The following is a 27,462-nucleotide window of genomic DNA, read 5'->3' on the forward strand; positions in this document are numbered from 1 at the left end:
ACTTTTATTCAGATCTTATATATAGAAATCTATTAAATTTATCTATGAATATTTGATTGTGAAATCAGTTAGTGTTACAGTATTAACTTGAAAGCTATGTAGGAGGAACTCATAAATTTCAGATTTTGAACCATGTCGTGGAAAGTAATTAAGGGCACAAATTATGCATATAAAGAGATTCCCAATTCGTGTATTGTCTTGGACCCATCCGAAAGTTTCTTTATATCTTCTGCACGCCCTTACACAACCTGGAAGGGCTAGGCCGACATTAAAAAAGAGAATATTCCCAAAAAATGATGGAGTTTGTGAAGTTATGATTGTGAAAAATGAAAATGAGGAAGAAAAGGACCCTGGTTTTTGTTGGTTTGTGAAATTTATCTTTTTTCATACTCAAAAGCATGAGTCATCAAGGGTGTCAGTGGACAGCTTGTTTTTATTGCCTTGCATTTTTAAAGTTTGGATCCACACAAGAAATCAATAATGTCTTTTTTCCTACATTCAAATAATACAGTATGAGATGCCAATATTTGGACATATAGTAGGTTGAACTTTGGAATACTCGATCTATCTTTGCTATATAGGTTTCAGACTTTCTTTCAATTCGTTGCTATATACTTGTAATAAACACTCTTGCACAAACTTATAGACATCTCAAATTTAATAACTTCTAATAGTACCAAAAATGACGTCTAATTATCTTTAAGGGATTTTAATAGTACTATCACGTGATCTAAACTAATCATTTCTTTGGGATTTGTGGCAGCACTAAGACTCTTGTGAAGAAGACAAAATAAAAAATCTCATGGTATTTTAAAAGGAAGTGAGAAATGATTAAATCTAGATTAATGATCAAACTGCATGACTTTTTTGTCTTTGAAATGTGTACCCGAGAAAGATGACCACACAATATAATATTCTCTTGATCCAATGTAAGGCTCTTAATCTAAAAAAAATACAGCCACTAGGCTACCACTATATATAAAAAAACAACGATCAAAATAAAAGCAGATTAAATTCAAAATAAATATCACTCACGTATTCCCTGATATAAAAAAACATAAGCTTGCTCATGAAAGCTAAAATTTACCCATTTTCAACCACATTGGCGGAATGAGGAATTTTGTTAAAAATAGTAAAAATTTAATATACTTTTATAAAAAAAAAAAAATCATTTCAGTTTATACAATGGTGTTTGATTAGGCACGAAAAATATTTTTGAAAAGTAACAATTAGTATCTGATTAATCAATTTAATACTTTTACGATGTTATTTTATTTGGCCAAAATTCCATGCTCATGAGAAAGCTAATATTTTTAACTTGTGAAAAATAACTTCCACAGCTCCTCAGATAAGAAAAATATCAGCAGAGTTCTCTTTTCAATACATTTGTCGTCACCTATAAATAGGCAAAGCCACAGCTAAGCAAATTCATTAACATATTTTGGTTTAGGTGATGCAGCAGAGAGGTAGAATTAGTAATTGTAAATCAAGAACCTTTTCTAGATCTCGCATTGCTGTTGAAGGTTGTTAACCTTTTTAGCTAACTACCATAACTCTACGTCCAGTTTGTCCAATTGAAAAGATCACAAGATTCTAGTGAATTTTCACAACTATGGCTGCCACTGATGCTGCTGCTCCAGGTAATGAATGTTCTCAAATAACTTTAAAACTTTTACATGAGACCATATTCAGGATTTAAAATCTACGAGTTCAATCATTTGAATTTATTTATGTTTAAAATTACGTGTTCAGGCTTATACTATTTATTGCAATTTTAGCGTATTTTTTTTTACATATAAATTTATGCTTTGTTCGAAAGTACTGGATTGAAATGAACCTGGTCGTGGAACATTGCATCCCCCCTGCACAGAGTTCAACATGATATCACAACATGTAAAAGTCGTGATTTGGAACTTTATCACAACCATCAACTAAAATAATTCTGTCTTTGGCTACCAAATATATCATACAGAATTTCACTTGTTGGTTTCTGGATTTTGTTTGAGTTGGAAATTTGCTACAATATTTTGATTATGAATGTGGTGGTGTGTAGGACAAGAGCGTGAGATTCAAAAGAGTTATTGGATGGAGCAAACTGCTGAACTCAATTTGGAGGCAATGATGCTGGACTCTGAAGCATCTGATCTTGATAAAGAGGATAGGCCTGAGGTATATGTTTCTGTTTCTTGCTGTATAGTAATTATTTCCATGTCCCTTGTTAATGTTATCGTTTCATACTTAACTGAGTGTGAAACCTTATTACTTTTGGTCGAATTCAAAATGGTGTCTCCCGTTTACCAAAAGTGTGGGGGTGCTTTGCTTGGGACCCCTCAGTAGCAAGTCTTTTGTGGCACAAAGCCTGGATCAAGATTGGCTATCTATTACTTTCTCATGTTTGTTACTGCTAACTAGGGCCTTCTTTTTTATTAGATAAAGTGTTGTGGAATCGGGAATATATATCAATGGTTAACTAGCATACAATCACATAGAGCAAATAGAGAAGAAGAAATAACACAAGAATTTAACGAAGTTCGACCAAGCCTACAAGGAAATAGTTCATCAGATCCCTAGCCTACAGAGTCAATAGGACTAAAAAATAGACGAAGCCATAACAGGACTCGGATTCAGGTTGTCTGACCGTGCTCTGATCACACTAGGATCATGCAACTTTCAGGGGTTGCTCCGCAATCACGCACTGGTCACCCTGAACCTCTGGTACTAATACAGATTCTTATCTTTCTCCAATTTGGGTTGCATCACGAGCCTTTCAGGGTCGAGTCATAATTCGAATCCACTAGACTTCAAGACACAAAGTCAAGATAAAGGGTTTCTTTGTATGACTGTGCTAGCATTTCTGGTATCATGGAATACTAGTGCACTTTCTGAATTTTTATTTGATTGCTATGACCAAAGAAGTTGGGTCTGATAAAGGTTTAGTGTGTCTCACTTACTAATTTGATTCATAGTTGCCAAGCATTTTGCTGAGGCATTCAGCTTAGTTCTTAATTATATTTAGTCTTATTTTGAATACTTTATGCAGCTTATTTGCATTAGGAATTTGGGCTTCAATAATTAGAAGAGGGATTTTGATCCAAAACCAACTTATTTTGTCAAAGTTCAATGGTTATGCATGGCGGTTTTTGTTTTTAGTTTTAACTGATGTATTTTGCTTATTACAACCTCTCTTCTTTTGAAGGTTGAGAACCTTTGACTTCATTTTGTCCAAAAGGTTGTATTATCACATTTTGTTTTTGTTCATTTTGTGAAGTCACAGAGACTTGCTGTAAGAAAATATATTGACCTATCCACCCAAATATTTGGGATTTGTGAATTTTCATGTAGGTGCTCTCACTGCTTCCCTCATATGAAGGGAAATCCGTGTTGGAATTGGGTGCTGGTATTGGCCGTTTCACAGGGGACTTAGCCGAGAAGGCTGGGGAGGTTGTAGCGGTGGACTTTATTGAAGACGTGATTAAGAAGGTTTGTGGCATTTCCTATGGGACATTTGAATTTTCTGTTTCAGTTATATGAACGTGTGAATGAGCTGGTTCATAAGATTCACTTGTCGATGCTTCATGCTAGATCAGTCGTGACAAATTTAGTGAATAGATTTTCATATACCTGCTTAACTATTAATTTGCTTCCTTGCAGAATGAAAACATCAACGGGCACCACAAGAATGTCAAGTTTATGTGTGCTGATGTGACTTCACCAGATTTGACTTTTTTACCTGAATCAGTGGACTTGATATTTTCTAACTGGCTACTGATGTATCTTTCCGACGAAGAGGTAATTTTTCCAGTTTCCTTGCTTCCTGCATGAAAAGTTCAATAAGGTTGCACACAGTACAAAATTGATGACTAGTAAATTATTTGTAAGCTCAAATCTAGGAGGCAGGACATGATGCCTATGACATGGTCAGTATAAAATGAACAACACCTCAAAACTTATGTTCCTTCTAGGCGGACTTTTGTTAAAAGCCTATCTCAATAAGAGGATTGTGTAAAAGTCATGATTGGGCTAAAAAGGAAGTATGACACTAGACACATATGATACTATACTATGTCAATGACATATGATATTTGAATTGACATGATTGATCAATATCATTTTAGTCTCATGTCCGATAACTTCTGTCGCAGTGTCTGCATCTAACATGTGACATGCATATATCATCATCAAACTGTAGCCTCTGTGCCAGATCATGCTTGCAGTAGGGTGGCTGAAAACAGAATAATGTTCAATAGGTTATAACCTCTAATCTATCCACCACCACCCAAATTTCTGGAACTGGAACGTATCATCCCTGTAGAGAACTGGAGAATTTGTGTAAAGTTTTCCCAACAAGCCTACATTTTACAGTCATTATACTACTTTCCAAATGTAGATAGGAACATCTACTATGGATGATGATTCTGGTAAAATGAACTTCTTAGGATCTCCCTTTCTCTTCATATATTTGTCTTGAATTTCCTATTAGACGGATTACTAGTTATCATTTTAAACTGCTTTTCCCCCTTTTTTCAGGTTCAGGACCTTGCAGAGAGAATGGTCAAATGGTTGAAAGTTGGTGGCTATATACTTTTTAGAGAGACATGCTTCCATCAATCAGGAGACCACAAGGGAAAGAACAACCCAACCCACTATCGAGAGCCTAGATTTTATACAAAGGTCATCTTATAAAGTGTTTTCCATTTACACTCAAAAATTACCGCATGCGTGACTAGAGTTTTACATTAATTCTATGTGTATTTTGATCTTTTGTTTTTTTTCTTTTCCCAGTAAATTTTCCTGAAAAGAAAACATTCTTTGCGGAAATCCTTTATAAACAAATTTCTTTCTGTAAATTTATGAAGAATTTCACAATAAGTTTCTAGCTGTGATAAGTGCGTGAAAAGTTAAAGGATGATCACTTAATACCAGTTTGTATAGTAATGGTTTCATTCAAGTCCTTGCTTTATGACAGCAAAAGATCCCTCCAAAAACAATAGTCACGTGCTTTTTCTTAGCTCAACTTAAACTGCTTGAATCTGCTGTTTGATTTTCTTCTTCTGATTGTAATTTAATGCAGGTTTTCCAAGAATGTAATTCAAAGGATGGTGCTGGAAAATCATATGAACTTTCTCTCATCGGATATAAGTGCATTGAAACTTATGTAAGAAACAAAAAGAATCAAAATGAGGTATAACTTTGCTGTCATCATTACCCTATTGGTTAGATATTATTCACCTGACAAGTAAATCAATGTGTTCTTGCTGTTTGCAAATTGCAGATTTGCTGGATATGGCAGAAGGTTCGTTCTGAGGATGACAGGGGATTCCAGCATTTCTTGGACACTGTTCAGTACAAGTCCAATGGCATACTGCGATATGAACGAGTCTTTGGGCCAGGCTTTGTGAGCACAGGAGGAATCGGTAAGCCTCTTGGATTACACCACTTTCTCTATTCAATTCCCCAACTCCATTTATGTCGCTTCATGCAATATGCTATAGAATCCTTAATTATGTCAGTGAACCTGAAGCTTACTTAAGATAGTTTCTTTCTTTGAATTATCATTCTGGTGAGGGCTTGCGCACCTGTTCTCAGGACATATCCGCCTGCAAGTTCTCTTCTTTCCACAAAACAGTAATTTAGTCCAAGCAGTTATCTAATATTCTATACTATTCTGTACTGTTTTTGAACAGACACCACCAAAGAATTTGTTGCCATGATGGATCTTCAGCCTGGCGAAAAAGTCCTTGATGTTGGCTGTGGCATCGGTGGAGGCGACTTTTACATGGCTGAGAAGTATGATGTTCATGTTGTCGGCATTGATCTGTCAGTTAACATGATCTCATTGGCTTTCGAACGTGCTATTGGTCGCAAATGCGCGGTTGAATTTGAGGTTGCTGATTGCACAGAGAAAACATATCCTGAAGGATCATTCGATGTGATATACAGCCGGGACACTATCCTGCACATCCAGGTAATTAATTAGCAGGCTGCTACACAGTATCTCATTTCATTTTCTTGGTTATTGTGCACCTGCTCTAAAAGTTATCATATGTTTTACTCATCTTGTTTTGGTACATAGACCTTCAAAGTACCATACATTATCTCCAGTGTGAATAGTTTGATAGCATCTACAACATTACATTGCCACAATTCTTTCTTGGCCTAAAGGTTGAATAATTATTGAGTCTTTGCAGGACAAACCTGCATTATTCAGATCTTTCTATAAGTGGCTGAAGCCTGGAGGCAGAGTCCTCATAAGTGATTATTGCAAAAAGGCAGGACCAGCATCAGAAGAATTTGCAGCATATATCAAACAGAGAGGTTATGATTTGCATGATGTCGAAGCATATGGACAGGTACACATTTATCCCATACAATTAATGTGCCTCAATCCTCTTCTCTGCTAGTGTTTTTCACTGACAGGGCTACTTTTATAATTGCACAATTTAGATGCTCAGAGATGCTGGCTTCAACGAAGTTGTTGCTGAGGATCGAACTGAACAGGTGCGTGTTCTGTTTAGATTTTTCTTTCTTTATTTCAGATTTAAGTTATATAAACCGATAGTATAGATATATTTTACACTATTTGTGTAGTTTAACTTGTGGTCCGATTAGTTATCTTTGTTGCGAGGTTATTAATTACTCGGATGTTTATCATAGTGACCTGATTTTGCAAATAGGTTGACATCACATTTGAACTTAAAACTCTTATTCTGTCACGTGCTTTGCTTGGAAGACACTGATACAAACCTAAAATGTCTATTACTTGCATTGCAGTTCATGAACGTTCTCCAGAAAGAGTTAGATATTGTGGAGAAGGATAGAGAGTCGTTTATCCAGGAGTTTTCTGAAGTGAGTGTGTTGTCATATATTCTGCACCCTCTTTGAAATGTATATGATATTTTATGTAAGATCTCATCTCATTTTGTTTCTGATTTTGGACTATACAGCAAGACTACAATGATATAGTTGGAGGTTGGAAGGCCAAATTAATCAGGACTTCATCCGGTGAGCAGAGATGGGGTTTGTTCATTGCCAAGAAGAAGTGATCATGAATGTCACGATATTCTGTGTTAATTTATGCAATCAAATCTGAATTGTCCAATGTTATATCATTATCTAGTACCTGCCTTTAGGCATGATTTGTGTCATTATGTGCTGTTTGATTGAATCTTATTCTTCAAGAATAACATTTATGTATTGGTCCTCTCTTGGAGAAAGAACTCTTTTTAATTCGACTGCTATTCGTGCCGGCATATTTAATGAAAATCATTTTTCTAGCAAACACACCCATACTGATAAAACTTATCTTAATATTTCGTTGATTAAGAGCCTGTTTGGATGCCTACAAGCTGTTTTCAGCTTATAAGCTGCTTTAGATTAACTAAGTCAAATAGGCTCAATTATTTTTTTAAGCTTATTTTAAGCACAAAATGACTTTAAGCTGATCAGTCAAACACTCAAAAAAATTGAAAATAGCTTATAAGCAATTTATAAGTCAATCCAAACGGGCTCTAAAGTAGCAGCTTTTTGGAAAAAATTTCACTTTAACTATTCCAAAGATAGATAGTGTGACATCAAAGCAATTTGTTTTGTGACCGCGTATGAACTTTTAAAGAGAAGGGGACAAATCTCCCTTGTCCTTTCCAGTACGATTCTTTATAGGGTCTATTAAAACTTTGCTTTCTTTTTTTATTATTCGCTTGTTCAAAATTCTGGGTCGTCCAAAACTTAATTTAAGAGGTGAGCCTTGCCTAAGGCGAAAAACAACTCAATTCCTCCATTAATATTATATATACATTTAAGAGTTATTTTAAGTGTTATCTCGCATGTCCTGATCTGAACATTTAAAGCGTGAACAATAGGGGTGTCAATGGGACGGTTCGGTCGGTTATTTTTAAAAAATTATACCATCCCAATTTTTCGGTTGTTTTATTTTGTATAACCAAAATTAGACTTTTCAAAATCGTCCCACTATCTCGGTTTTTCTTCTATATCGGTACGGTTCGGTTAATTTTCGGTTATTTTAATTTTACAGTTCACCTAAAAATACACCTTTATTAAAATGTAACGACGCAGGCCTCCACAAACCTATTTGGAGCACACCATCAAATAAAACTTCTATTTATTTCTTCTGAAATATTTAATGTAAATGCTATTAAAAAATTACATAAAGTAATTAAACTGAAATGTGTTATATCAAGTAGCAAGACAACAACGATAGCATCATCACGACGTGAATCCCTCACTGATTGACTAGGGAGAAGAGTAAATGTCCAAAGACACCAATGTTGATCAATTGAGCCAAAAAAATATCAGCTTATAGGCCACAGAAACCACAAGTTGAATATGATACATATATGTCCAATGGCCAAAATCCTTTTTTATATTTGAAACATAACTTATAAAATATATTTTATATATTCAATTTAACATATTTGTAAATATAAAATATATTTCATACATGTAAAGCTATTCGGTTCGGTTCGGAATTTTTTCGGTTTCTTTAATAAATTAAAAAGACCACCCTAATTGTTCGGGACGATTTTAAGCTTAAATAAAAAAAACCACGATTTTATTGAAAAAAACACTATAAATCGGTTCGGTATGATTAGGTTCGGTCGGTTTTTTTTATTTTTTTGACACCCCTAGTGAACAACATAACATATGAATTCAATATTAAATGAATCAAGAATAGGAATGTGTCTTGCTCTAATATTATTATGATAGGACTTAAATCAAATTAAAATAATTCAAAACGTGAAAATTATTCAAGATTGTACAAGAACGACACCCAATTTTCTCCATCAATATAGGACACTTAACATGAAGTATGATATTTTCTCGAAGTTGATGATTTCTTGATGAGCTTGAATTACAATTAGAAGTGTTTTGCACTTCGACTTGAATCTCGTTAAAAATATATTGAAGGATGATGTTGTTAATTATCGGTAAAAAGTTGTGTAATATAAAAAATCAACTTCAAAGCAAACTTGATTATTATGGTAAATGTTGCTATAGATGGTGATTGTTATTAAGAGGTATAATTGTACGTAATTTTGTTTGGTTATTTCATATGTCCACTTTATATGACACAACACAGCAATGAGAGGTATGTCCACTTTTTAGAATGTTTTAATTTTAATTTGGCACTCCATTCTTTTTATAATAAGTGATATTTTTAGCTTATGCACATTCTTAAAAAATTGCTCACTTCTAGAAAAATAGAAGTGTTATTACTAACTTATGCTTAATCAAATTTTACCTCTTTTTAAGCTGACATTTGGATTCCATTTTTACCTCTTTCTAAGCTGACATTGGGATATTGGAATTTGGATATTAGAAGGTGATTACTATTGAACATTTAATGAGGGAGTGTCATTAAAACTTCAACCTGAAACATTTATTACTGAACATTATAATGTGGATACTATTGCTTTCGCATAAAATATTGTGCTTACTATGATTAAATGTCCGGAAAGAAAAATTACTTAATGATTCTTGATTATGTAAATAAGGGTAATTTTAAAAGAATAAGATCAAGTTCTTCTTGAAATCCTAAAGCACCACTTATTTTGAAATAAAATAAAAAACCTAAAACACCATTTATTTAGAAACAGAGGGAGTATAACGAAGGCAATAGATGAATTAAATGAAAAAACACTGTCCGTCATATAATTGATCGACTATTTGAAATCAAGAGGTATTAGTAAATAACTTTTGTATTAATTACCAAGTAAAATTTACAAACCATATAGCTTAGCCAACACATCTAGCTAACAGAATCAAACGTCAAATAAAAATTGAAAAGAAACTAACAGTCATCTATCCTAGAGAGGGAACTAAAATCAATACAACCAAGACTATAACTTCAGACTATCGTGTCAGTAGCTCTAACATTCGCCATTTATGCACCCTACATATGCTCTCAGCTCCTCTAGAGACTTCTGCATAGATGTGTAATGTGTTTAAAAATCTTATCAGCAACTGACCTCCCCTTTGAATTCTGAATAGAACTACTTCCTATATGTTGATCCCAGTGGCGGACAACTGACTTAACTGGAGAGCCTAAACGGTATTGAGGATGAGTCCACTGATCAACAAATGGCTTCTATCTACAGGTTCTTTCATTATGGATCGGTCGACTTGTCATGCTCACACACAATTAGGTAGCCTCATGGATCCCCCTTCTCTTCAGGACTATATTTTAGATTGTTGTAGCAAATGGACATTCTACAAATATACGATCTCCACTCCATTTGTGTTTGACAGAATACACAGGCTGGATTAATATTAAGCCCTCATTTGAGTAATTTGAAGTGCATGTTCCCAGTCCCATTGCTCTGCAATTGAGTTCCGTCTCTTCTAGCATCAAAAAAATTCTTAGTCATCCAACAAGACTGCTATGGTACAAGCACTTCCACAAAGACGTAGTTACGGTTGTAAGGCAATTCAAAAAATTTATAAAAACTAGTATGTTCATAAGAATCACAAGTCTCTGACCGAAAGAAAACTAAAAACAAGAATCTAGAAAACACCAACCTCAGTTAGTGGAGAAAAACATTAAGGAGTCATTTGGTTTGCGGACAAAGTTATCCGGTATTATACGTACCAATTATAATTCTAGGACTAAATTATCCCACATCCAAGATAGCCAAACGCAGGTGATTTCCCATTCAACAGGCGAATCAAGTTAAAATTTTAATAGAAATAAGTCTTAGTAAGTTATTATTTTCCAATAAACTTCAAACAAGCAACACAAGCGTAGTAACTTTTGCACTCATTTTTAGAACATTGAGAATCTGCTGATAAGAAAGTTTCCAATTGTGGAAATGAACCAATAGGCATCAATCTACATTTCTAGCAGACTAAGCTCAAAACAAATAGCTAAAGGGCGCCACAAATTAGTAACTCAAGTGCCAGTACATTAGCGAAGCGCTGCTATATAATTCAATCACCAAACATCCTTTTCTTATAAGGCGTTCAGTCACAAACATCTTACAACCCAGTACATAGGCTTTAACAAAACTTGCTAGCATTAAGTTTCAAAATTTGAAGCTCGAAGGAAAATTAATGAAGCAGTGAAAGCATAAAAGTCTCAACATCATCCCTAGAAGTCAGGGGCGAATGTAGTAAAGACTCAGGGTGTTCACCCGAACACCCTGGGCAAAAAATTACAGTGTATATTTAGGGTAAATATTTTGTGTTTATGTACGTATATTGACTTTTGAACACCCTGAACAAATGCAAAAGTTGGTTCAGTTGTTTTTCCGAATACCCTGATTCAAAATCCTGGATCCGCCACTACTAGAAGTAACAACTAAAATGGAAGCACCAAGCTCACATTCCGGTAAAAGCTTTTTTCCCACCACCAGCAGACCCAGCTGGAACCACCTTCAAGACATTGAACCTCACGGTTTTGGACAAAGGCCTGTAAAACAGAAAATGTTACCACATACAATAACAGAAAATAAAGAAAATTACTATAGCAAAATAAAAACAGAACGGTCCAAACCTGCACTGTCCAATAATAACATGATCACCCTCTTTCACACGGAAGCATGGTGATATGTGAGCTGGAATATTGGAGTGCCTCTTCTCATATCTGACATATTAATTTACATGTTACAACTAACAAAAGAAGAAGTTAAGCAGCTAATATATTTAAAAGTGACAAGCTCTTGCCTCTGGTACTTCTTGACATAATGTAGGTAATTCCGTCGAACAGTGATGGTTCTGTTCATCTTAGCACTGTGGCATGCACCAGCAAGGATACGACCTCGGATGGAAACATTGCCAGTGAATGGGCATTTCTTGTCAATGTAAGTACCTAAATTCAAACAGACCAAACCATTAGGTTAGACCATAGAACAAAGAGAATTAAGCAATCATAGCCATTTTAAAATGCAGAAAAAAATTGCTTGCAATATACTTTTCTATATTTGAAAGCCAACATTAAGTTCATGCAACTTATTGTTAACAGGGTTTTAAAAAGCACGTAAATCTAAAAAGTCGTGGTGGAAAATTTACCATCTAAGCCAAACATAACTTAAGTGAAAGAATCCCAACGGATTATAAGCAATAACAAACCACGTTAAGATTCACAAGCAGAACATGTACAATTCTTTCTTATTGGCAAAATGATGATCACATGTACATAAATTAATCATTGCTGCTTTGTAAATATTTACTATCTTGGCAAATGAGAAATGAACGAAGCATAATCCAGGTGAGGTTTTGGCTTTTTCAAGCCCTACAAGTTGCTTTTGGCTTGAATCATATGTACATCGATCAAGTCCATTGTTGGACAAGAACAGCAGAGAGGCAAGACAAGATGTAGGATACTTTGATCTACACGTGGCAAGCACGGCCGATGTCATAGCTAGTGTCTCCAGTGACAGTCTTGTAATTCAAGACTGCATTAGTGAAAAGGTTAGCTTAATTTGTTCTTTCATTATTCTAAGTTTAGTAAAATCATTCGAACATTAATTAATAATGTTTATAATTTGGAAATTAATACAGGTTCCAGTTTTCTTGATGAACGTAGCAACATTTATTGGGTCCTACGTGGTAGGATTCTTGATGATATGGAGGCTGGCAATAGTGGGATTTCCTTTTATTATTCTCCTGGTGATTCCAGGTCTTATGTATGGGAGGGCTCTTATGGACATAGCCAGAAAAATAAGGGACGAATATGGCAAAGCTGGAACTATTGTGGAGCAAGCAATTTCTTCTGTAAGAAGAGTATATTCTTTTGTGGGAGAAAGCAAAACTATAGAGGGTTAGAGAAGAGATGCGAGGTAGCAAAAACCCTAATTTGCAGCACTAGTAAGTGATGCGGCTTAGAGAAGCTTATGTACTGCAGGTTGAGATAGAGACTCTGGATGGACTTGCAATATGGGCTAATTTGCAAGATGGGCTCAAAATCCAACCAACTAAATTTGTAAAAATTTCACGGGCAATTTGCAGAATTGCCCTTCTTTTGGGTGGTCTTTAAATTCTGCCCTTCATATTTGCGGTCTTTAAATTTTACCCCTCATATTTGTGGTCTTTAAGTTTTGCCCTTAGCTTGGATACCTGAGGTTCTGGGTTCGAACCCCCGCTCAAGCATAGAATAAAAAAATAATTTCGCAAGGCAGGGCTGGAGGGAGTGTGTGCCGAATCCGCCATAAAGTCCTTAAGGAAAAACTAAAGTTATGCCGGAGGGGGCATAACTTTTCCTCAAGGCATAGTTTAGTTATGCCTTATGGGGCAAAACTTTTCCTTAAGGAACTATGCCTTATGGGGCAGACTTTTAATTAAGACATAACCAAAAGTATGCCTCATAAGGCAGAACTTTTCCTTAAGGCAAACTTTTAGTTATGTCTTAAGGAAAAATTTCGTCTTATGGGGCATACTTTTAGTTATATTTTATGGGCACACTTTTAGTTAAGGCATAACTAAAAGTATGCCCCATAAGACGGAACTTTTCCTTAAGGCATAATTAAAAGTTTGCCTTGAAAAGTAAAATAAATAAATAAATATATATATATATATATAACAATCAATCGCTATAAAAGGCGAAAAAAATCAAGAGAAAAAGGCTATTATAAAAAGGTTTGACTCTAATTATTATATTGACAACTAGTCATACATAACATTCGTTGAAACTCAAAAGTGTGAGTAAAATCACCCGTCAATTTTAATCTCGAAGTGCATATATAATTTGATTATGAGACCGCTATTTAAAACATCCCTCAGTGGACAAAAATTTACAAATCTACACACTTCACATCAACTTCATCTAAAGTTTTATCATTTTTTTGCATGGATTGCCCTTGTTTTGGGGCGGTCTTTAAATTTTGCCCCTCATATTTGTGGTCTTTAAGTTTTGCCCTTCGCTTGGATACATGAGGTTCTAGGTTCGAACCCCTGCTCAGGTATAAAATAAAAAAATAATTTCGCAAGCAGGGCTGGGGGAGTGTATGCCGAATCCGGCATACAATCCCTAAGGAAAAACTAAAGTTATGCCGGAGGAGGCAGACTTTGCCTTGAGGCATATATTTTATTTTATTTTACTTTTCAAGGTAAACTTTTAGTTATGCTCTAAGGAAAAGTTCCGCCTTATGGGGCATACGTTTGCCTTATAAGGCAAAGTCTATGTCTTAGGGAAAAGTTCTGCCTTATGGGGCATACTTTTGGTTACGCCTTAATTAAAAGTTTGCCCCATAAGGCATAGTTCCTTAAAGGAAAAGTTTTGCCCCATAAGACATAACTAAACTATGCCTTGAGGAACAATTATGCCCCCTTGGGCATAACTTTAGTTTTTCCTTAAGGACTTTATGCTGGATCCGGTATACACTCCTCTCAGCCCCGCCTTGTGAAATTATTTTTATATTTTATGCCTGAGCGGGGGTTCGAACCCAGAACCTCAGGTTTTCAAACGAAGGGCAAAACTTAAAGACCACAAATATGAGGGGTAAAATTTAAAGACTACCCCAAAAGAAGGGCAATTCGCAGAATTGCCCAAGTTTTATATGGTTATATGGTTGAAGTGCATGCACAATACCTGGAGTTTAGTCTCTTTTTTTTTTAAATTTTTTTTTAACTTCAAACGCATATGATTGAAGTTTTTCGTTTTTGCCTGAACTTCAGCTATGCGTGAATGAATTCAATCATTTTTTGCCTGAATTTTAGTAATTTAGCCATTAAATACTTCATACATATTTGTTTAGACTTAGGCTTTCGTCATCCACAAAACCTAACTTAAGAAGTTGTTCTGAAGTGGATTGACGTACCAAAAAAAAAAAAGGTTTAAACATGGGTACATATTAAATAGCGATATTAAAACATTTGTTTGTGTGGATTGTCCTTCAAAGGCACTGGTCTTTAATTTTTCACCCTCAATTTGGCGGTCTTTAATATTTTTTCCTTCGCCTAATACCCCGAGGTTTTGGGTTCGAACTCCAGTTCAGTAAAAAAAAAAAATCGTAAGACAGAGATTTGTAAAATTTTAACTATGTAAAAAAAAAAAAAAGGTAGAGTTTGAAACTCTATATGAGGTAGATTTTTGCATGCCTTGCGAATCGAAACTCTATCTTGCGATTTTTGATTGAGCGAAGATTCGAACCTGAATTCAAGAAATTCTCAGTGAAGAGGCAAAAAATTAGAGACCACTGCCTTTGAAAGGTATCGTGCAAATGACCCATACTAAAATAGAGCACCTATGAAAGTTTACAATTTTAGTTGGTTGGATTTTGGGCCCATCCGTAAAAATTAGCCCATTTTCTAAGTCCAGTCCACAGTCAATATCGCAATCCTGCCTATATTTGTCTAAGTCCTGACTCTCTGCTGCCTATTAGGGTTTTTGGTGCCGCGCCTCTCTCCTCGTTTAATTCAATCATGGCGGAGCAGGTTCCTCTCTTTCACACACACACACACACACACACATTATGAGTTTGTATAGAGAAAAATCTAATGAATTTGTTTTGTGTTGCAGACTGAGAAGGCTTTTTTGAAGCAGCCTGGTGTTTTTCTAAGGTCAGTATCCTCGCCAATGCTCGTTCAATTCCGTAAATTAGATTAATTTGAGGCTAAGATTTGAGTTTTTTGTTTGGCAGCTCAAAGAAGACTGGTAAGGGAAAGAGGCCAGGAAAGGGAGGGAATCGATACTTTAAGAGCATTGGCTTAGGCTTCAAGACTCCTCGTGAGGCTACTGAAGGTCAATATTCATTTCATTTCATGCTCAATTAATGGTTTGGTCTGTTTGAATTTTGTTCTATGGTCTAACCTAACGGACTTGAAGAGCAGTAGAGTATTCTTCTATAGTTTTGCTTTCTCCCACAAAAGAATATACTCTTCTTATAACCCTCAGGGGTTGGCCTGGTGGCAATTGCTCCCTTTCAAGGTCTCAAGTTCGAAACCCACTGGGTGCAAACAATTTCTGAGGGCCATCGGACTGGGTAAAACCTGAATTAACCGTAGTGCACTTGCGGGAAACTCCTTGCCGAGGGCCTGTGCACCCCCGGGATTAGTCGGGGCTCTAAGAGACCCGGACACCCGGTGCTTAATCAAAAAAAAAAAGAATATACTGTTCTTACAGAAGAAATTGCTTGCTCCACAATAGTTCCAGCTTTGCCATATTCGTCCCTTATTTTTCTGGCTATGTCCATAAGAGCCCTCCCATACATAAGACCTGGAATCACTAGGAGAATAATAAAAGGAAATCCCACTATTGCCAGCCTCCATATCATCAAGAATCCTACCACGTAGGACCCAATAAATGTTGCTACGTTCATCAAGAAAACTGGAACCTGTATTAATTTCCAAATTATAAACATTATTAATTAATGTTCGAATGATTTTACTAAACTTAGAATAATGAAAGAACAAATTAAGCTAACCTTTTCACTAATGCAGTCTTGAATTACAAGACTGTCACTGGAGACACTAGCTATGACATCGGCCGTGCTTGCCACGTGTAGATCAAAGTATCCTACATCTTGTCTTGCCTCTCTGCTGTTCTTGTCCAACAATGGACTTGATCGATGTACATCATATGATTCAAGCCAAAAGCAACTTGTAGGGCTTGAAAAAGCCAAAACCTCACCTGGATTATGCTTCTTTCATTTCTCATTTGCCAAGATAGTAAATATTTACAAAGCAACAGTGATTAATTTATGTACATGTGATCATCATTTTGCCAATAAGAAAGAATTGTACATGTTCTGCTTGTGAATCTTAACGTGGTTTGTTATTGCTTATAATCCGTTGGGATTCTTTCACCTAAGTTATGTTTGGCTTAGATGGTAAATTTTCCACAACGACTTTTTAGATTTACGTGCTTTTTAAAACCCTGTTAACAATAAGTTGCGTGAACTTAATGTTGACTTTCAAATATAGAAAAGTATATTGCAAGCCATTTTTTTCTGCATTTTAAAATGGCTATGATTGCTTAATTCTCTTTGTTCTATGGTCTAACCTAATGGTTTGGTCTGTTTGAATTTAGGTACTTACATTGACAAGAAATGCCCATTCACTGGCAATGTTTCCATCCGAGGTCGTATCCTTGCTGGTGCATGCCACAGTGCTAAGATGAACAGAACCATCATTGTTCGACGGAATTACCTACATTATGTCAAGAAGTACCAGAGGCAAGAGCTTGTCACTTTTAAATATATTAGCTGCTTAACTTCTTCGTTTGTTAGTTGTAACATGTAAATTAATATGTCAGATATGAGAAGAGGCACTCCAATATTCCAGCTCACATATCACCATGCTTCCGTGTGAAAGAGGGTGATCATGTTATTATTGGACAGTGCAGGTTTGGACCGTTCTGTTTTTATTTTGCTATAGTAATTTTCTTTATTTTCTCTGTTATTGTATGTGGTAACATTTTCTGTTTTACAGGCCTTTGTCCAAAACCGTGAGGTTCAATGTCTTGAAGGTGGTTCCAGCTGGGTCTGCTGGTGGTGGGAAAAAAGCTTTTACCGGAATGTGAGCTTGGTGCTTCCATTTTAGTTGTTACTTCTAGGGATGATGTTGAGACTTTTATGCTTTCTCTGCTTCATTAATTTTCCTTCGAGCTTCAAATTTTGAAACTTAATGCTAGCAAGTTTTGTTAAAGCCTATGTACTGGGTTGTAAGATGTTTGTGATTGAACGCCTTTTAAGAAAAGGATGTTTGGTGATTGAATTATATAGCAGCGCTTCTCTACTGTACTGGCACTTGAGTTACTAATTTGCGGCGCCCTTTAGCTATTTGTTTTGAGCTTAGTCTGCTAGAAATGTAGATTGATGCCTATTGGTTCATTGCCCAAAACATATCATAGCTAACTCTTAACATATCACAGGAAACTAGCATGGGCATTGCGATACACAGCCAGTAAATATATCTTGCAACGTAATTTAATCAAGAACACCTGTAACTGTTTCTTTAGCACATTTCTTCTGCAAGAAGAGTAAAATGTTTGAAGTTTCCTCAGGAGCAACCACAAACTTCAACAATTTAATATCTATCGCCAATGGACTTATACATTGAGTCAGCATACGCCTAAGGTTGAATAGGAAGAATGTACCATGTGACGCACACTTGCAATTGTAAATATCCAAGTTGTGAAACATAAAGCCTTTTGACTCATCATTTAACCTCCCCATGGATGCCAAATTTGAAATGTTCAGCTTGTTGTCAAAAGTTGTTAATCACCTACCAACACCTATTGAGCATACCATCCATGGGCTTAAACATGCTCGAGTGGTTGCCATCATCCTCCTAACACAGACACAATAACCTATTACAAGGAAACACAGATCAAACAAGTTAACTTTCTTATCAGCAGATTCTCAATGTTCTAAAAATGAGTGCAAAAGTTACTACGCTTGTGTTGCTTGTTTGAAGTTTATTGGAAAATAATAACTTAGTAAGACTTATTTCTATTAAAATTTTAACTTGATTCGCCTGTTGAATGGGAAATCACCTGCGTTTGGCTATCTTGGATGTGGGATAATTTAGTCCTAGGATCATAATTGGTACGTATAATACCGGATAACTTTGAGTACATTAGGGAAAACATACTAGTTGTAGAACTTCTTATTCTTATTAGCTGGGAACTCGGGTTATTGAGATGACATGGAGGATAAGTTATTTATCTCTCCTTTTTTGTTGATTATTCTGTCATGAGCATCATTCTAATATAATGAAAGTAACATGTTGGGTTCCAAAGGTCCATCATAAAGTCGAAGCCCTATCCACCAGTCTCTACCCGTATGTTTCATAAAGTCAAACTGCAACACAATTGGGGGATTTTGGGATTAGGGTTTAATTCTATTCGGATCTAAGAGACGAGAAATCGGACTGATGGATAAGCGGGAAAATAAGGAGAAATAGTAGTAGAAGAAGAAGAAAATGACCAAGTTACTGTGATCGAAGAGGATCCCGTGAGTTGTTGAATTTGTTAAATCTATTAAATATTGATACTAGTTGTTTATTTGGATTGAGATCACTGGTGGAAGCATGTTCATATAGCATCTGGAAGTTAAATCAATTTACTAACATGTGTTCCAGTGTTATTGACAAGGAAGAAGCTGAGATTTTGACAAATTTGAAAGTGGTAAGTGGAAATAGTGAGAAATAAAAGAAGAAGAAAATGACCAATTTATTGCGATCGAAGAGGATCCCATGAGTGGTTGAATTTTTTAAATCGATTAAACATTTATATTGCTATTAGTTGTTTGTTTTTTTTGGATTGAGAATCACTGGTGGAAGCATGTTTATGTAGCATTTAGGAGGTGGTTATAAAAAATGTAGCATTTAGAAGTTAAATTAATTTTACTAATATGTGGTTGATTAATAGAATTCCTTCTCAATTTTGTTGTTCAGGTGTTAGGTGGAATAGACCAGGGTTTCAAAAGCTTCTGCAGCGACATGTTTCCGGTAGTTTGAATTGCCTGCTGTAAATTGGCTATTAGATTTTTTGCAAATTGTATATTACTGCGTATTTTTTTTCCTTGTTGTATTGTCAGCAGTCTTCAGAAAATTAGTATTCCCTTGGTGTTTTTCTTGCCATAGAGGATTAAGAGGCTTAGAGTTATAAGTTGCTTATAAGCTGTTTTCAGCTTTTTTGAGTGTTTGGCTGACCGGCTTAAAATCATTTTGTGCTTAACATAAGCCCAAAAAATTAATTGGACCCGTTTGGCTTAGCTTATCTAAAGCAGCTTATAAGCCAAAAAAATAAGTTGGGCTACCTCAATTTTTTTTTTTTTTTGGCTTATAAGCCGTTTCTAGCTTATAAGCTGTTTGTTTTTTAAGCCCATCCAAACAGGCTCTTATCAAAAGCGCAAAAAAACTCTAAGGTTAGCTGGGGCTTTAAGCGCAAAGCGCAAATAAAACATGGGCTTTAATGAAAAAAAGCGCAATGGTGCAAAAATACAAATATATATATGTTTAGTCCAAGATTAATAATAATAAGCATGAATAACAAATATATGGGCAAAGAAATTGTAATAATATTACGATAAAGTGAAATATTAATCATCTAGTGTCACCTCTCCAAGAGAGGCTCATTGACAAGGAAAAGTATGTCTTAGAGCCTTGATGATGATATTGAAGCGCACATAAAGCGAGACGAAGCGCTCAACATGTTTTGAGTCTCGCTTCAGGGCTTAAGCGCGCCTTTGATAACACTGATACTTACATTGACAAGAAATGCCCATTATTTATGAATCTTTTTAATATGTAGACTTCTTTCAGACATTCTGTTTTTTTCCAAGAACATTTGTTAAAGAAACCAGCACAAGGCATCTAATTAATCATATATAGCCAAAGAAGTGACTAGACAAAATGAGTTAGCTAATGATTATTTTGGATACTTATTACTACAGTCTATTGTTTTTGCACTTTTTTTTTTCCTTCTAAGGTCGGCTTTTCGATACTTGTTTTGGACGTGAAATTTAATTAATTTAAATTTGCACCATAAAATTTCACTTTTGAGTTTGCCAAAATAACTCTATTTGCAAAACTCGATTATAAAAACTCTAATTAAGAGGGTACTTATCTCTCACCACACCCTTTGATAGTTATTACTTATGATTTTTGCATTCAAATGCCTTTATTATCAATTGTCTAGCAGTTTATTTATTTTCTTAATTCTATAAATCTCTTGCGTATGATTCTCTTGAATTGATGATCTTTAAAAATTGTGACTATTATAGTCGGTCGACCTAACTATTAACTTTACGCAATATATTTTTTCAACTATATAGACGAACAAATTGTGGGATACTAACCTCTCCTTTTGCAAAAAAACTTGGGGATAAGATCAGACTTGAGAAATAGTTTACTTCAAGGCTGTAGGGAGGACTACGCTCTGCAGGTGGGCATCACTATTTATCATGTCAAAACGAAATTCCGCTTTGTTTTCGAAGGTGATCAAAAAGATTCGACGATGGGATTAAACTCAGTTTTTTATTGTTATTCTATGGATGAGTAAAAAAAAAAATCCAGGTATATACTCAAAATTCCAAAAATAATTTCAGTTAACTTATGTTAATAATTTCAATTCCGCTCTACGCGGCTCGAATTAGTATAATCGGGGTTCAATGAAAATACAGAACATGGAATCGAATGGGAAACAATTTTTTCTTTTTTTAAATTCCAATAATCAAAGCTCGTCAAACATATTTCTCTTCTCATTCCCTCCAAAGTCCAACAACCCCCCCACTACCATTAACGACTTTGCTCGCTCTCGGTAAGTTTTGTGAAGTATTTTTCTTCTCATTTTAACCCTTCAATTACTTAAATTCACCTTCGTTTCCAAAAACCCTAGCATAGAATTATCTGCTTAATAAATACTACTACCAGTTCGAATCTCTGTTTTTGTCAAATAACGAAGAAATATGCACTTGTAACTCCTTTTATAACAAGTTTATTTAGTCTAAGTCACTTCCTTTTCTCTATTTTTTATACTTCTCATAGCCTCTACTGTGAAATCCTTTTTCAGGTGATGTATTTTGCCTTCTTCTAACGTGTAATTCTCTGAAACTTTTATTGGAGTAATAGTTTTTGATTTGTTAGTTGTTGATCCGTTTGGCCATGGAAATTGTGAGTATTTGATAAAAAAGTAGTTATTGTTTTCAAAGTGAAATTGGAGTTGTTTTGGCCATGAATACAAATTGGAGTTGTTTTTCAATTTTTGTGAGTGAAAAAATAAATAAAATGAAAAAATTTCCGGAATTTTATGGCCAAACATGATTTCCGGAAAAAAGTAAAAAATATTCATGGACAAACGACCACTTATGTCATAACTATTTTTTTTTTTGGGGGGGTTGCGATTTGCTTCTGCAGTGATAGAATAGGTCAAGGACGGTCAACATGTATATAAAACAGGTAATTAGACCCCAAATTATGTGTCAACAATTAATTCTCTGTATATTCATGTTCTTTGGATGCTAACTTTGCTAGAGTGTTTCATGGTAATTTTCGTATTGGGGCATTTCTTCCGTTGTAGGTCATAATTGAAGGGTATAAGAGTTATAAGGAACAAGTAGCCACTGAAGATTTCAGTCCGAGAGTTAACTGTGTTGGTAACGTCATCTATACCCTTAGTATTCTCCATGAAGTTTAGTTGTGCCACTTTTTAACTAAGCTGTTTTAATTTTTCTTCTGTGAAGTTGGTGCAAATGGATCTGGCAAATCTAACTCTTTCCATGGTGGGTTACCCTGAAGTTTTCTGGCTTATTCATATTTTAACGAGGCCCGTTACTTTTATTTATAGATATATTTATTTATTCTGTTCTGCAGCAATCCGTTTTATTGTAAGCCACCTCTTTCATAACCTGCGCAGTGAAGAAAGGCAGGCTTTGCTTCATGTATGTTCAACATTTAATCTTTAGAAATTGCAGTAGTTCATGCCCTTCAATGCATTTACAATGTTTGTGATATCCATACAGGAAGGAGCAGGTCACCCAGTATTATCTGCTTTTGTGGAAATTGTATTTTTGATAATTCAGACAATCGAATGCCGGTAAAGTGTTGAACTTGGTACACATGCACCTTTATGCCATTTGTTCTGGACAAGCAGTACTGGCCTCGCCATATTTGCTGTCATTGGTCTCTAATTTGCAGGAGTTGGGTGATGTATGGAGTATAATTTTGGCCATTCAGTGTTGCATTCCTTTGGCTAAAGTTTGTAGAACCAATTGTTTGCAGGATAATACCCTGTGAACTTAAGATATGATGGCTTCTGTTGTCAACTGTGGCATAAATATTTCGTGGTGTTGTTGAACTATTTTTAGTTGCTTGGTCGTTTCTCTCCGTGAGCTCTTCTTTGTAACTCATTGTTTGCTTTACCTATCATATAGAAAAGAGAAGGGTGAAGCATACTATGTATGAATATGATCTTGTATTCTCTAATATTCAAAAACACTACTATCAACTTAAGCTCCAGTGGTTACACACTACCCTTCCCAGACTCCACTTGTGGGATTACACTGGGTATGTTGTTGTATGCTCAATCACAAAGTGATTTGCCTTGTATGCACATTGGAGCTGGGCTCTTTTTTATAAATAATGTCCGTGGTGAACAATTTGGCAATTATTATTAGACTCTATTGCTGCGAGCTATGTCCTCTTAAAATTTCAGTTGGAAATTTGATTTTGGAAGATTACTCTGTGGGTTTTTGCCTATAAAAAGGATTAAGCTTGAAATAGCCTTGGATTTGGGAGTTTTAGAGCTCGGATGCTTAGAAGTTAGAAGGCTGGTAGAAAGTATATAGTTAGCACCCTTCAGGCCCATCAGAAAAGGGGAACATAGGAACTGTTTCTAGCTGCTTTAAACGTCATCTATGATAGAAGAATGAGAAGGGCAAACTGTTTCTCCCTGTTAAAGATTAAAAGGGTAATTTATTGTTAAATGTTGGAGTTGTAATTTTTGAAACTTAGTTACTGCTGAAATTAAAAAACAAAAAAAACAAAAAAAAACTAAACTTGAGTAGTAATTACCCAATAAGAGCTGCCTGGAAGGTCTCTTGTTCTCGCCTATAAAAAAGGGGGACCGGTTTCCACTGTTTTAGTAATTTAGGATCATGCCTTTGGTGTAGAAAGAAGCAGAAAATGTTTCTATGGTTATTGGAACAGCCTGGTACTAAGTTCTTCTCCCCCCCCCCCCCCCCCCCCCCCACTACCCAAAACACCAACCAAACCCACACAACAAAATAAAAAGTGTGAAAAGGGGAAGTATCCACGATTAGGAAGCCCTAACTTAGAAAGTGAAGAACCCATGTTTTTAGGTAAGATCCAAGGATTTTCTTTCTCGGCTCCAGTGACTCCGATCGATGATGTATTATTTGAGTTCCGAGCCTCACTTTGAAGCTGAAAATTCCAGCTGTGATGTACTGAATTGTTGTTCTTCAGCTTAGGTTCGAACAAATTCTCTTTTGCTTGACTGATTTTCATCCATCTTACTTGATGTATGACCTTCATTATCTTGTAATTGTTGCTTATGCAGGCATTTATTTACTAAATAGAAGTAATAGAAAATAAAAGGTACTTCCTAAATAGCTATCTTTGTGACTTTTATGTGGACATGATGCTTGTTAGTGTAATGTTCTCTAGAGTTTGGATAGTTTAGACCGACTTAGAAACAAAGATTTCCTCAGATTTCAAGTCAGCTTGTATATCCTTTAAATTTAGGTACATACATTGACAAGAAATGCCCATTCACTGGCAATGTTTCCATCCGAGGTCGTATCCTTGCTGGTACATGCCACAGTGCTAAGATGAACAGAACCATCATTGTTCGACGCAACTACCTACATTATGTCAAGAAGTACCAGAGGCAAGAGCTTGTCACTTTAAATATGTGGGCTGCTTTGCTTTTTTTTTTTTTTTTTTTTGTTTTGTTTTGTTTTAACACGCACATTATTTCAGATATGAGAAGAGGCACTCTAATATTCCTGCTCACATATCACCATGCTTCCGTGTGAAAGAGGGTGATCATGTTATTATTGGACAGTGCAGGTTAGGACCATCCTATTCTGATTTTGCTACAGTAATTTTCATTTTTGCTGTATAATGTAATAACATTTTCTTCTTCGCAGGCCTTTGTCCAAAACCGTGAGGTTCAATGTCTTAAAGGTGGTTCCAGATGGTTCTGCTGGTGGGGGGAAAAAGGCTTTTACCGGAATATGAGCTTGGTGCTCCCATTTTAAATGTTACTTCTAGGAATGATGTCAAGACTTTTCTGCTCTTACTGAATTGTTGTCTTCATTGGTTTTCCCTTTTGCTTCAAATTTTGAAACTTAATACTAGCAAGTTCTTTTTATTAAGCCTATGTACTACTAGCTTATAAGGTGTTTAATGATTGAACCTTATAAAAAAAAAAAAAAAGGATGTTTGGTGATTGAGTTAGCACCGCTTTTAATGTCAGTTGAGTTACTAATTTCTGGGGCACTTTAGCTCTTTGCTTTGAGCCTAGCCTTCTGAAAATAGAGATTTTTATTGATATATTGTCACAATGGAAAATATTTACCAACTTTTTTTTTGTTATCCTCTGTTGGTCAATCTTCAGAAATCAAAAATGTAGAAAAGAGTACATTCGAAAACGTTACTATACTACTCACTTATCTGATGAATTTAAGCGAACCGTAGCTAAATGGAGCTAATCAGTCACAGATGCAAATGTTAACTCTGAGTTTCTTTACAACCTTTATGTGACACGATTAGAAGTAGTAGTTAAATTATTTAACTTTCAGTATGAAACTGGACATACTTCAAATTTGAAACGAAATGTATTAATTTAAAAAGTAAATAAAAGTATATAAATTATAATAATTAAAATATTAAAAAGACATGTGAGAAAAATTACGGTTAAATAAGGCATCCTTACCCTCCAACGAGTAACCATGTGTCATAAAGATATTAGACCTCTCTATAATATATTCACCGTCTATATTTCACTATGTTATAATCTTTTACCTATAATAACATATTCTGCAATATAATTGTATACTCTTAAAAGCATCCCTCTATAAAAACATTACACATTTTAATTGATTTCTATTATTTTTCACTTTTCGTTGCTAGTCATTTATTCATAAAATAATAGAAAGAATATTAATGTTATTTCGTTGTTATATTATTTCGTTGTTATAAAGCCACAAAGATAGAATTTCTTAGATACTACAATTGGTCTACGATTTTGACCTAATATATTTACTTTTTAATACACCGATTTTGACAAAGAATACTACATCAAGCATACTTAGGTCAGTAATTTTTTCGTTGAACGATTTGCATATATTTGTAAAGCTTTTCATCTAGAAAGGGTCAAAATTCAAAGCAATTATGTGAGACAATTATTGGTTTATAGATTAAAAATTATTCATGTCATAAAATCTAAAATTAAGCTATTACGTTTTGATATTTTAAATTTAAATATTTTTTCTTTTATAACATTAAAAAAATTGGATAACATTTGGTTATAACGTTACATACGAGTTTCTATATAGGAAATTGATTGTCATATATGTATAACAATCAATCGTTATAAAAGGCGAAAAATATAAAAAAACTATTTTAGAAAGGGATGACTGTAATTATATTGATGACTAGTCATATATTTCATATCGTTGAAACTCGAAAATGTGAGCAAAATCACCTGTCAATTGTAGCATCCAAAATGCATATATAATCAATTATGAGACCGCAAACATGCCTGCAGTGCACACAAATTTATAAACCTACACACTTTGGAGCAACTACAAAAATGCAGTGTTTAAAATTTTATATGGCTGAAATTCAGACACAATATTCGGAGTTCAGTCATTTTTGCTTAAACTTCAGGCACATATAATAGTCAGGCTATGTCATCCACAAAACCTTACTTAAGAAGTTGTTCCAAGTGATTAATGTGCAAAATAAATTTAAATACGGTACACATATTAAATAGCGGGATTCAAATAGGCTACTCGTGAAAGTGTTACACTTTTAGTTGGTTGAATTTTGGGCCCGTCATTGACCATGGCTGCTGCTACTACTATAGGATTCTTCTTAGTTGTAAGAGAAAATGAGATCTAGGGTAGGTGATGGAACAGAGAGAGAAAGAGGGGTGAGGGAGAAAATAAATTTGGTAGGTGAGAGAAAATCAATTTAAAAGACTAGGAGATAGAATGGAGAGAGAAAGAGGGATGAGGGAGAAAATATTTTTGATAGGTGAGAGAAAAATATTTGAAAAAAAAAAAAATTGTAGGTAAGTGGGAGAGAAGTACCTTATTTTTAGGAAAATATACTGCAGTTACAAAAACAAGTTATAGATGGTAATTTGACAAATAATTAAGCTACCAAATATAATTAAAAAAAAAAAAGGTAGCTATTACTAATAAATAAGTCTTAGAGGTAGTTATGGGCTGTAAATTTTCCTATTCAATTTGGCTGCTATTAACTTGGGTGATTGACCTATATTTTATATAGATAATAATAAGGAAAGTATTTACAAAATAAAATATAATGAAATTTTTCAGTTTACAAAATATATCAATAGATAAATCTATATGAAGTTTTCGCTCATTTTTTTTTCTCTAAAAAGTTAAGTTTTCTTAAAAAAACATTTTATAAACAATGTTTTTTTTTTAAATTTGATTTTTTTTTTTACTCAAGGCTTAAAAATCCCTCAAAATTGGGTGTATAAAAGTTGTATGAAATATGTATATATCAAGCTCAAAGCTTAAATGTTCGCTCAAAATTGTGTATGAAAACTTTACGAAATGTGTATATCCGGTTCAAGGGTTAAAACTTTCGATCAAAATTTTGTATATGAAAAATGTATATCTCACTCAAGGCTTAGAATTTTGCTCACATTTTTTGTGTATAAACTTCATGTTAGGTTTCTATAAAATTAATACAATTACAATAACACTGTATACAACTTTCATAAAATAGGCTTAAAAAATCGCTCAAAATTTTATATATGAAAACTGTATTAAACATTTCGCTCAG

The 27,462-nt window shown here is 34.7% G+C and overlaps 4 protein-coding genes across 8 annotated transcripts; 3 read left to right on the plus strand and 1 right to left on the minus strand.

Moving 5' to 3' along the window:
• Nucleotides 1-1,350: 1,350 nt before the first annotated feature.
• On the plus strand, nt 1,351-7,238 carry LOC132599742 (phosphoethanolamine N-methyltransferase-like). The gene is made up of 12 exons (XM_060312980.1): nt 1,351-1,640; nt 2,054-2,169; nt 3,343-3,480; nt 3,652-3,789; nt 4,528-4,671; nt 5,072-5,182; nt 5,273-5,414; nt 5,685-5,965; nt 6,189-6,350; nt 6,445-6,498; nt 6,772-6,846; nt 6,945-7,238. The coding sequence occupies exons 1-12, from the start codon at nt 1,613-1,615 to the stop codon at nt 7,041-7,043; spliced, it is 1,488 nt and encodes a 495-aa protein (XP_060168963.1). The 5' UTR covers nt 1,351-1,612; the 3' UTR covers nt 7,044-7,238.
• A 3,705-nt stretch (nt 7,239-10,943) lies between these two features.
• Nucleotides 10,944-11,852, minus strand: LOC132616889 (small ribosomal subunit protein uS17-like; the record flags this gene model as incomplete). The annotated part of the gene is made up of 3 exons (XM_060331648.1): nt 10,944-11,425; nt 11,510-11,599; nt 11,680-11,852. Coding segments are annotated over 3 exons (354 nt in total), but the record flags the coding sequence as incomplete, so codon positions are not given.
• A 3,426-nt stretch (nt 11,853-15,278) lies between these two features.
• LOC132599749 (small ribosomal subunit protein uS17-like) lies at nt 15,279-17,667 on the plus strand. The gene is made up of 6 exons (XM_060312983.1): nt 15,279-15,387; nt 15,473-15,513; nt 15,594-15,694; nt 16,982-17,126; nt 17,207-17,296; nt 17,383-17,667. The coding sequence occupies exons 1-6, from the start codon at nt 15,376-15,378 to the stop codon at nt 17,471-17,473; spliced, it is 480 nt and encodes a 159-aa protein (XP_060168966.1). The 5' UTR covers nt 15,279-15,375; the 3' UTR covers nt 17,474-17,667.
• Nucleotides 17,668-20,981: 3,314 nt separating this feature from the next.
• On the plus strand, nt 20,982-24,872 carry LOC132599761 (small ribosomal subunit protein uS17-like). 5 transcript variants are annotated; one of them, XM_060312986.1, is made up of 8 exons: nt 20,982-21,217; nt 21,470-21,855; nt 21,977-22,052; nt 22,140-22,178; nt 22,270-22,337; nt 22,419-22,492; nt 23,975-24,012; nt 24,160-24,193. In XM_060312986.1, the coding sequence occupies exons 2-7, from the start codon at nt 21,841-21,843 to the stop codon at nt 23,991-23,993; spliced, it is 291 nt and encodes a 96-aa protein (XP_060168969.1). In that variant the 5' UTR covers nt 20,982-21,217; nt 21,470-21,840; the 3' UTR covers nt 23,994-24,012; nt 24,160-24,193. The 5 variants fall into 5 exon arrangements, with proteins under 5 accessions (XP_060168969.1, XP_060168972.1, XP_060168977.1 ...); XM_060312989.1 differs by having other exon boundaries at nt 21,814-21,855; XM_060312994.1 differs by lacking the exons at nt 20,982-21,217; nt 23,975-24,012 and having other exon boundaries at nt 21,224-21,855; nt 24,160-24,241.
• The last annotated feature ends 2,590 nt before the right edge of the window (nt 24,873-27,462 follow it).

Source organism: Lycium barbarum, chromosome 1, assembly GCF_019175385.1.
Source record: "Lycium barbarum isolate Lr01 chromosome 1, ASM1917538v2, whole genome shotgun sequence".
Classification (NCBI taxonomy): Eukaryota; Viridiplantae; Streptophyta; class Magnoliopsida; order Solanales; family Solanaceae; genus Lycium; species Lycium barbarum.

Excerpts from the sequence above, each read along its gene's own strand:
- LOC132599742 (XM_060312980.1), top strand. The coding sequence starts at position 1,613 with ATGGCTGCCACTGATGCTGCTGCTCCAG. Across the intron at positions 1,641-2,053 it reads CACTGATGCTGCTGCTCCAG|GACAAGAGCGTGAGATTCAA; the intron begins GTAATGAATGTT and ends GGTGGTGTGTAG. Across the intron at positions 6,847-6,944 it reads TTATCCAGGAGTTTTCTGAA|CAAGACTACAATGATATAGT; the intron begins GTGAGTGTGTTG and ends TGGACTATACAG.
- LOC132599749 (XM_060312983.1), top strand. Across the intron at positions 15,514-15,593 it reads CAGCCTGGTGTTTTTCTAAG|CTCAAAGAAGACTGGTAAGG; the intron begins GTCAGTATCCTC and ends TTTGTTTGGCAG. Across the intron at positions 17,127-17,206 it reads TATGTCAAGAAGTACCAGAG|ATATGAGAAGAGGCACTCCA; the intron begins GCAAGAGCTTGT and ends TTAATATGTCAG.
- LOC132599761 (XM_060312986.1), top strand. Across the intron at positions 22,053-22,139 it reads TCCGAGAGTTAACTGTGTTG|TTGGTGCAAATGGATCTGGC; the intron begins GTAACGTCATCT and ends TCTTCTGTGAAG. Across the intron at positions 22,338-22,418 it reads AAAGGCAGGCTTTGCTTCAT|GAAGGAGCAGGTCACCCAGT; the intron begins GTATGTTCAACA and ends ATATCCATACAG.